A 10,857-nucleotide genomic window follows, 5' to 3' on the forward strand; every position below is an offset into this window, starting at 1 on the left:
GTAGAGTGTACTGTACAGGGAGCTACACTAACCTTTTTCACTGGTGGCACTTGCGCTACTAACTTTTTCAGTTACTGGCGCAAAACATGATTTGGTCGCACAAATTGTTTATAGTAAGCCGCTCTGGATAATAATGAACAATAATGAAACTGTATTGCATACAGATGTGCTTTTTATTTTACTTGCCATCTTTTAAACCACATGTCTTCTTGTTTTTGTTTTCTTTAACATTGGTTGGGATAGATTTACTGCAATAGAAAATACAGTACACAAAAAAGTGCAAAATGGATTTCAACATGCTATGGTTGGCACAGATGGGCAGACTCCTGAACTCTTAAGTAGTGATGCACCGATGTGAAAATTGTGGCCGATATTAATATTGCTGTTATGGCCGATACCGATATCTCTGTATAGAAAACAAATTTACTGATAATCAAATAAAGAGAAATTTTCCAAAACACATTTTTCTTTTTTTTTTTTTTACTTTAGAAATAACTTATGTTGGGCACCTTTACCCGTGTGCAAAATATGTCACACATAGGACACACATGCATTATATTGCATTGCATTGCATATAATGTGTGCTGGTCTAAAATTAAGAAACCCCTAGAAAACAGAAAAAAAAATGAAAAAAAAAATGAAAAAAACAGGTGTACAATAAAGATAGGCTACTTAATTTATTATTCCAATTACCAAATATGATACTAAATACCACAGGGAAAAGAGCTTCTATTTGTGACGTGCTGTCTTTGCATTTGAACATTGCACATTTTAAACAGGACAGGCATTAGCTGCATAAATGTTAGCCAATACAAACATATTTATAGAAAACAGTTGACAATGAATAGACAGGAGTCCAATAATAGCATAACGAATCACTTATTCTAAAAATAATATCAAGTAGGCTAAGTTTGACGAATCCGACATAACGAGGGCTGTTGTAAAACGTCCGTCATTTAACGAATTTTAAAAACACGGATGGATAATACAATATGCTTTCCGACATTTTGACAGAAAAAACAAAACAAGCAAGAACAAAATTTAAATTATAGCCCGTCAATTTTCATTTTACAATTATCTTCTCTCTCTGTTTGCGCGCGCGTCCGTATTTGTGTGAGAGAGAGAGAGCTCGCGAGTCGCGCAGATACAATGGTACGTTTTAATCTAAGTAACGGTCGCGGGGCTGAAGCCAACTTGATGTGTTGAATGCTCAGAGCACGTTATAAAACGTATTCTTAAAATACACATTTCTGTTTTAATAAATGCTCATAGTAAATCATAGCATATTGCCTAAAACATAGGTACAAAAATAATCAGTGATACATTTGCGACCCATTAAAAATTTTGGTCGCAATGGCATTTCAAAAGGTCGCATATGCGACCATTTTGGTCGCAGTGTAGTTCCCTGCTGTAACATACTTTTCATTTAGAGTTTTCTTGGACCTTTTGGCCGTTTGCATTTCAACTACTGTATTTTCAAAGTATGCAAGTGCTGAACATATACAGACATTCAATAGTTTACAATATTCAATACAATGCTATACTTGCAGTACATACATTATACAATTTCTTCACCTTAGTTGGAATTACTATACTTTTTTACATAATTGCAGATTTTGTTTACTGTATATTGTATACTTAGTTTCTTGAACCTCACGCACTGGATGCTGTGTTCTCAATGTTTTATGTAGTGTCTAATGAATGACCTGTAGTGTTAATATATTGACTGGTGTGTATATGATCTGAAAGCATTGTTTGATTTTGAGTGCAGGTGATATGGTTTTGGTTTTGCCAGAAGAGTTTTGTGAATGTAGATTTGGTTTTGTGTTTAAAATGGGTGAAGGTTTCAAGAAATATGTCTTAACAATTGTGAAAAACTGAATACATTACATATTTATGTGTTTCTCAATTTTGAGTCAAGTCAAGTCACCTTTATATAGCGCTTTTTAAAATACAGATTGTTTCAAACTAGCTTTACAGTGATAACAGGAAAATACTGCAACAAAGTTTGTTTTGATTTGGCTGTACAGCAGCTCTAAAAGAAAGTAGTGTCATTGTCCAGCTTAAGTAAGTTCAGCGTTGATTCATTCCAATTGTAAAAATCATTAGTTATTAATTTAGTACATTTATCTAAACAGCAGCTCTGGAGAAAACTGTAATGTCATCGTCCAGCTCAGTTCAATTCTCATATAATGGTGTCAATGCAGGCAGATCAATAATATTAAGATCTCCTTGTGTTGTATTGAGAAATTGCAAATCTTAGCTTAACTAAGTTAATCAGAAATGACCTCTACATGGTCATAAACAGTATAATATATCAGAAGATTTTCCAGTAAGAGGCTTTCAGGATTTCTTTGATGACAACTTAAGGCTGTTTTTAGCAGTTGAGCCCACAAAAATGACTCAAGTTTTTATCCTCTCTTTCGTTCTCGACAGTACTCAGTATCCGTGGAGCTCAGGAGGAGGAGCCACCAGATGCTCAGCTCATGCGATTGGACAACATGCTGTTAGCCGAGGGCGTGTCCGGTCCCGAGAAAGGAGGCGGGTCGGCTGCAGCTGCCGCCGCCGCTGCTGCGACAGGTGGTTCCGGGTCCGATAACTCGGCCGAACACTCAGACTACCGGGCCAAGCTGACCCAGATCCGTCAGATCTACCACACAGAATTGGAGAAGTATGAGCAGGTGAGAGAACAGGGTCTGGAGTAAAACAAAGTCTCCTAGATCTGACCTATGTAAATTCAAATGTTTCAAAAACAAAATGCTGTAGGCCTTAGCACACCCCAAAAAAAGAAAAGAAAACATACACATACTCTTCTCAGGATAGGAGATATGTCCAGGAGAGCAGCTCCTGTAGTTGTGATCCTGATCCTTGTGCCGCCCTTCTGTGCATGTTCAGGCGTGTAATGAGTTCACAACCCATGTGATGAACCTGCTGAGGGAGCAGTCTCGCACTCGGCCCATCTCCCCCAAAGAGATCGAGCGCATGGTGAACATCATCCATCGCAAATTCAGCTCCATCCAGATGCAGCTCAAGCAGAGCACCTGCGAGGCGGTCATGATCCTGCGCTCCCGCTTCCTCGACGCCAGGTCTGTATGAGTGTATACGTGTGTTTGTGGGTGGAAGTATCTCATACATTTTATGAGAAATAAAATAGCACAATTTTATGAGTATCTCACGCGGCAGGTTCAAATGTGACGGACTTTCTAAACACTAGCTTTGAATCAAGCTGGCTTTGCTCTTTCCCTTTCTCATTCTCTCTTTATCCTTCTCGCTTTCTCCCTCTCTTTCTTTCTGTTCTGTCATTTCCCATAAGACGAAAAAGGAGAAACTTCAATAAGCAGGCCACAGAGATCCTGAACGAATACTTCTACTCCCACCTAAGCAACCCGTACCCCAGCGAGGAGGCCAAGGAGGAGCTGGCAAAGAAATGCTCCATTACAGTCTCACAGGTGAGACCTCCAAACCTTCACCTCATACAGTGACACAGAATACATTGAATGCTTAGACATTTGTAGTACAAAGAAACTTAAGAGATCTCAACTAACATTAAAGTTGAATTCTGGTTTAACCATTAATTCTTGTTTTCTCAGGTATCCAACTGGTTTGGAAATAAGAGAATCAGATACAAGAAAAATATTGGAAAATTCCAAGAAGAAGCCAACATGTACGCTGCCAGAACCGCCGCTACCGCAACCAACGTCTCCACCCACGGCAGTCAAGCCAACTCGCCTTCCACACCAAATTCAGCTGGTGAGTATTGCAGTAAGTCCACACACAAACAACAGATGTGCTTGTTTTTCATTGGTCTTCAACAGAAATGCCAACTTTAATGTCACCAACTGGCAAAAAAGAAGTTCACCATGGTAATGTTTTGAATATTCCACAATTGCCTGCCTTCAATACACTTCCTTTACTTTAGCGTTACCATAATGCCTCTCTGAAGGAGACCCAAATCCTTCCCTTCTTTATCTACATCAGCAGCTTGACCTGCAGCACAGCTCATACAAAACTCTCGCTTTTCAATACCAAAAATGAATCTTCTACTAATCTCTGCTTACTATTTCTCTACTTTTTTTAAAAAAATCGCCATTTGGACTTAACAGTTATTTGCCTAAAATGATATTTTGCTTTATCTGGATTCTGGAACGAATGCACCTAAGGTATCAGTCGGCTCGGTCACTGTTGTCTGGTTGACCTCCTGGATGTCATTATGAAGAGATGGTCAAGCCTTTTGTCATATAGCCTTGAAGTGATTAGAGGTCCATGTACATTTGATTAGTGCCCTGCGGCTTTTAAAGCGGAAATTAAGTTAAGCCCTGCTCTCTCTTAAACATCTAGGGCATCTTGTGTTGTCTCCTCCATTAAAAGACAAATAGCATTCTTTGATTCCTTGTGTGACTCAATTAGCACATCCTGAATGACTTGGCTGTGGCCGTGTACAGTAACTGTACTGTCCATCTTAGATATCATTGTAGTAGTATTAATAATCCCTTCTTCACCCATTGTTGTTCTTGAAACCCTTCAATAGCTTTTTTTTGTGCTAAGGTAAAGGTGCGGTCACATTAGCAAAATTTCTGTGAAATGTCTATTGTCATAATGTTTTGATGGTTTTAGAGGGATTTGGGTATTGGCCAACCAGCTAAAGACCAGCATGACCAGACTGAGAACAGTAAACAACCTTAGGCAGGTTCAGCAGGACTGTTTCAAAACCTAGTGAGCTTCCTTGCTGTCTACTTTCTATATAGACAGCATCCTAATTAAAAAGGAACCTGATTTAGTATGTTCTCTTGCATAAAAAAAAAAAAGTGCTTATTTGAAGCGCACTGGAGACTGGACTAGACAATTGATTTAGGGCTGGGCGATAAATCAATATAGTTATTTATCAATATAATTAAATTTATATTTATCAATATAAATAAATAAATTTTAAATACTTAAATGAATACTGTGATAAATACTGATATTCAGTATGGAAGAATATTGTGATAATATTTTTGGTCATATAGCCCAGCCCTGAATTGATTCCAACAGAGTTAATTGGCATGTTGCTAAGCTAACAGAAATATTAGGTACTTTTAGTGACTGAATGAATTGTAAATCGATTTATATTAATCGGCATTTCTCTCGACTCATTCTGAGCTTGGCTCTGACATTTGGAACAAAGCCGGTGTGTTTTTTATCATATAACCCACACTTAAATTAACAGCTCTGCACTACTAACCCTCCTTACTTCAGTCTTACTGTTGCATGACTGTTTCTTGTCTTTATCTATCCCTATCTTTCTCTCTCTCTCTCTGCCTCTCTTCTTCTTAGGTTCCGCTGGCTCTTTTAATATGAACTCCGGGGACTTGTTCATGAGTGTGCAGTCTCTGAATGGGGACTCATACCAGGGGGCCCAAGTGGGGGCCAACGTTCAGTCACAGGTAGGGAGTAGTGCTGAGAGAAAGGGCAGATGACCGTAACTAATTTCATTCAATTACACCCACTCACACATTGTGCTGTCGTAATGGTGGTCCTTATTACCCAGCTCACAAAATCACGTCATGGCTGCGGCTTGCCCAGTGGGCCTGGAACCATTAGTACTCCAATTCTTTTGTTATCTTTATTGAATTTCTAACAAAGGAACCTTAGGAAAGTGCTTCTGCCTTTTTGTGGGGTATTTTTGTTAATTAAGCTTCGCTTTTCGCCGAACCCCTTTTGCAAGCAGGCACATGCTGTTCCTGAAATCTAATAATTTGTTCTTGTGTTAGCCAATGTTTTCAAGGGAACCTTCTTCGTTAGTACCGAATGGCATGTCTCTGTCATAACTGATAAAATAGTCAACATCTTGTTATATATCCTTGTCACTACAAAGTTCATCTCTCAGCTCCAGCCCGGTCATCTTAGTGTCCGACGCGTGTAGATTTCTGCTCAGTCGTGGCTGACATGACGGTCCTCCTGACCTTGAGAACGGACTGGGGTTACAGTTTGCCTCCAGCAGTCGTACACTGCTTCGTGGCCATTGTCAACTTCCAAATGAATAGACCATCAAAGACAGTCTTGGAAACAATACAGCTCTTGTCAGCGGGATTGCGTATCTGTCATGCTGTCACGTCCGCCACCGTGGCTGCCTGACCTTGCCCGGCACGCTTGCATCCAAATATTCGTAATATTTTCCTCCCATAACGAAGCAACTTCTCCGAAGGCTCGGGGTGCTTAATGAATATTCAGTGCTGGAATCCCAGAGGAAATCTTCTGAAATGAGTTCATGTGCTGCAAGAATTACATGAGAGAGATTTCACATGAGGTTATTTAATGTGTTTTGATAGAAATGGTCAAAATATAAAATGTATGATATATATATATATATACATCTATCTATCTATCTATCTATCTATCTATCTATCTATCTATCTATCTATCTATCTATCTATCTATCTATCTATCTATCTATCTATCTATCTATCTATCTATCTATCTATCTATCTATATATATATATATATATATATATATATATATATATATATATATATATATATATATATATATATAAATATATATGTGTGTTTTTAATTAGGGCTGTCAAGCTATTAATTTTTTTTTTCCAAGTAATTAATGTCCCAAATCGCATATCAAAATTGGCTGAGAAATTACCCCCAAAAGATCATTTCAAGTCATTATTGTGTTAAATGAGAAAAAACATCAAATCAAACACTACAAAAAGTAGCTTAAGAAAGAAATATTTTATTTGATTTTATTTTATGTGTAACGTTTATATTGCGCATAAATGTTTAGGCTAGCTGTGGCTTTACAGGATTTTTTTCTTTTGCAAATATGAGATAAACAAAAACAAAACAGACAATATTGTGTTTAACATACAGCACAATATTACCTAACTGTTGTATAAAATCAATATCACATTTGCACTCATGCTATTTGAGACAAAAACAAATACTGGTGTGATATTGCTTAACTATTTCATATGATATAAATACAAGACAAAAACTCATACAGGGGCATTTTTCCCTGATATCTTGAATTTTAGGGTCATTCTAACTGTATTCTATTGGCTGCATCACACAATGAGTTCATGTTCGTCACCAATCAACTGAATGTACTGTTAACCTACGTAGGTCTGGGGCTGGGTGGGTGCGTTAAATGCATTATTTCCATAACTAATTAAATAAATGCCTTAATCACTTTTAATATATATTAATTATAATTTGTATATTTGTGGTTTGGGTTTTTCATCAAATTGAATTCTCTAAAATCACACATTCACATTATTTGTCAATTACATTGTAAACATGGGTTTATTTTCTCATCAGGTCTGGAACAAATTGTGTCCTTTGTTTGATATCTGCAGCACAAACATTTCATTCAACATTTGATGACCTTTTCGGTTGCCAATATCCTTTTGATATCAGGGTGACCTTTTCTCAGCACAAACGTCTTTGTTTTGTGTAGGTATTGTCTGACCCTGTCTTTTGTTTGTGTTGTGTTGTTCTGTCTGCAGGTGGATACTCTTCGCCATGTTATCAGTCAGACAGGCGGATACAGTGAAAGCCTCGCTGCCAGTCAGATATACAGTCCACAGGGCATCAATGTAAGTCCATGCTTAGCCTCTTCAATTTGATCTTCTCTTCTTTTACTCTTGTACCTGATTCTCAAGACCAGTGCCATTAGCTTGATATGAAAAAATTTGGGGATGGTAAAAAAAAAAAAAAAAGAAGAAGCATAGTTTAGCATATTTAATGCGCACTTTTTTAATGAATCACTCAAAAGTCATTCATGTTCTTAAAGCGAGTTAAATGAACATAATCCAGATCCAGGTCTTAAAGTGACCGCAGCCTAATAAACCCACTGCAGTTTGTCATTAAGGATAATCAAAGGACAAAAGAAAAAGAGAAAATCACTTACTGGTCTTGAATTAACTTTTGTAGCTTTTATAAGGATTAATTGATATTTAATTTATGATTTATGCAGAGAAGATTCTGGAGTGTTTGATAACTTTCTGCATATATCCTACCTGTTAGACCTATCTAAAAAAGCTTACATGGGTCAAAAACAACTAAAACAGGTCTGGGCACAGGTAAATGTGACATTTATTATAATGGGTTTATGTGAAGATTGTTTTAAGTTCACTAAAATTAAGGTTTTTTTTTCTCAAGCCTAATAAATGTAAAAAATTATAGCTTTTAATTATGCTGAATGCCTATAATTAATCATACACACATCGGTGATACTCGACTTCTTTTATAAAAAGATGCAATTAAACAAATATTTCAAAAAATACAGGCTATACTATATTTATATTGTTTCTATATTAATTTGGAGATTAAATGTAAAATTATTACAATATAAAAAAATATATTGAAAAATTTAATGTTAGGTGCGATTAATCGCAGAAAAATGATTCGTTTTTTTTTTTATCAATTGACAAGACTACAATATATTCGTGTCTAGTATTAAGATACTCTCACATTGATTATTGTAATATTTGATTATGATATTTTGGTGACACTGCTTACCTCTAGCTGCTCTAGCTTGTCTGTTGCCATATTGATAAGTGGTGCCAGTGGCAAATATGCACACGTAAATCATAAATGATCAGTGTCAGCGTTACCACGGCTCCTTCAGCCACATAAACACCAACAACATCAAAGAAGCCCAGATGCAGGTGCTTTTCTGACCATCAAACTCTGAAAGCTTTCGATTGTGTCCTCCACCACAGCTCTGAGCGCACATTAAAAGAATTGCGTTAACCAGAGGAGACGAGCAGCTCCAACCATCAGTTTTGAACTGGGGGAGGAGTGTTTAAGAGAGAGGGAGAGAGAGAGAACGAGAACACAAGCGGCAGAGGCCAGCATGTAAAATCCACAGCGACAAGCCGTGTCGCCAGCAGAGGAAATTGATCAGACAGTCTCAAGGGAGGGCTGAGTAGAGATTTGGGACAGCAATCCAAGTGCATTGGTCATATCACACATCTGCCACCTTAACAGCACTGACAGGGAGCCAGCAAAGTGTGAGGAGGGGAAAAAAAGGGAAAAAAAAGACAAACACTAACATGGTCTCTCTAAATAGCTGGCTTGAAGCAAAGCCGAGTGTGTCCTGTGGAAGTGACCCAGCGCTTCTGTGCCATCTATGGCAAACTCACAGGATATTTTTATAGTACAATGACCTTGTTTATTCCAAAAGATCAAGGAGGATTTCATTTCTCAATTCACAACCCCTTTAAAAATGTTGTCCCGTATTAAGGTAAAAATATTAAATTGATGCAGTCATTTCTAATGCAGATTTCGTATCAATAATTAAATCAACATTGTTTTACACATGAACAGCATCCATTTAAAAAAGAAGAAAGCAGCATCCTGAACATTTGCATCGCAACGCTGTGATAATGTAGCCAGAGAAAGTGTCTCAATCTTATTTAAGACAGAATTCACTGTCTTAAATAACATGATGTTTTTCCTTCTCCACCCAGATAAGTTATTCTCCTTTTTTCCGGTTGTGAATAATGACGGCCTGAGACATAAAGCGTTTATGTGGGGGAGCTTTCCTCTCGCCCATGCGCTGTAATTACGCCTTTGAAATAGACATGGGGTGTCACCAAAGCTGAAGATTTGAAAAGTTTTTTTCTCTCCTCGCTCTGCTCTTTCTTTTTTTGATTACAGACTGCCTCTATCTAAAATAACAGGCTGGGAAAATAAGAGGCTGCCAAAGCCCATTTCTAGTCCTTTTTCTGATGGCATGGAAATTGCTATTAATGCCCCAAATGCTCTTTAGGCAACCTGTCTCCCGGACATGAAATGGCCTCCATTTTAGGTGCCAATTATACTTTCATTCCTTTAGCCAATGTGATAATTTGCAATAATTGATTCCTCCATCATCTGTCTTTTGAAAATCGCGTTCTGGAAATGACTCGCTATGACTCGTAATATGCAGCATAATGTCGTTCCTTTTTACTGCCTCACTTTGTGACTCACTTTCTGCAAAAGTGTGTTTGTAGTGAGGGAATTCATTATAGTCGCTCTCGGTTCGCATACGTCTTTTCATTCGGACGAGCGTTGTGTTTTGAAATGTACACTTCATCATTTTGTCTTTTTGCTTTTTTCCTCACGAAAGGCGAACGGCGGCTGGCAAGACGCCCCGACACCCTCCTCAGTGACCTCGCCCACGGAAGGACCCGGGAGTGTCCATTCCGACACCTCCAACTGATCAGCACCATCCATCCATCCATCCACAAAAGCGCGTGGGATCTTCAGACTGCTCTCGCTAAAGATCCAGCGATCCACCATCCGCAGATTCGGATTAACGTCCCACATGGTCATGCACAATCATGCCATTACCACCATGGAACATTTGGGATACTTTACAAGATTTTAGAAAACAATTATGAATTTGAAAATTTTAAAAAAGAAAAGGAAAAAAAAGATGTGTTTGTACAGTTTTCACAGTGTCTTTTAGGTGGCACAGGGCGACTAACTAACCTGTGACTGTTTCAGTCTTATGAGGCTATTGTTTATGATGGAACAACCAGTCGTTGTGTTTCAATTTAAATGCTTCATTCTACCTCTCAGCAAAAAGAAAAGAGAAAAAAAAAAAAAAAAGAGAAAACGACAGCCTTTGTTTTCTAAAAAAAAAACCAGATACCACTTGATATTGTGCTTGGGAGGAAGCTCTCCTAATCGGTACGATCAATTATTATTGCCTCTTTTGTTCGTTCAATAGTGATATATTGACTATTTGTTGTTTATTTTTCAAAAGATCCTCCGATATCAATTCATCTGTATTTCCTTTGACAATTTTTGCCCTATAAAAAAGATTTTTCTTATAAATCTGTGTATAAAACGGATATGTGGAGGTCACTCCATTGA

General features: G+C 37.7%; 1 protein-coding gene across 2 annotated transcripts in view; it reads left to right on the plus strand.

Annotated features, from left to right (window-relative positions):
* Positions 1-10,597, plus strand: part of pbx1a (pre-B-cell leukemia homeobox 1a) — a 62,080-nt gene extending 51,483 nt beyond the window's left edge. Inside the window, exons 3-9 of one of the 2 annotated variants that reach the window (XM_081374741.1) lie at positions 2,437-2,681; positions 2,896-3,086; positions 3,314-3,449; positions 3,591-3,750; positions 5,314-5,423; positions 7,497-7,586; positions 10,106-10,597. In XM_081374741.1, the coding sequence (XP_081230867.1) occupies positions 2,437-2,681; positions 2,896-3,086; positions 3,314-3,449; positions 3,591-3,750; positions 5,314-5,423; positions 7,497-7,586; positions 10,106-10,198 (1,025 nt within the window). In that variant the 3' untranslated portion in view covers positions 10,199-10,597. The remainder of the gene's footprint in view (positions 1-2,436; positions 2,682-2,895; positions 3,087-3,313; positions 3,450-3,590; positions 3,751-5,313; positions 5,424-7,496; positions 7,587-10,105) is intronic. The other variant, XM_081374742.1, reaches the window with a different exon arrangement.
* Positions 10,598-10,857: the final 260 nt, after the last annotated feature.

This window comes from Scardinius erythrophthalmus (assembly GCF_964197995.2).
Source record: "Scardinius erythrophthalmus genome assembly, chromosome: 9".
Taxonomy (NCBI): domain Eukaryota; kingdom Metazoa; phylum Chordata; class Actinopteri; order Cypriniformes; family Leuciscidae; genus Scardinius; species Scardinius erythrophthalmus.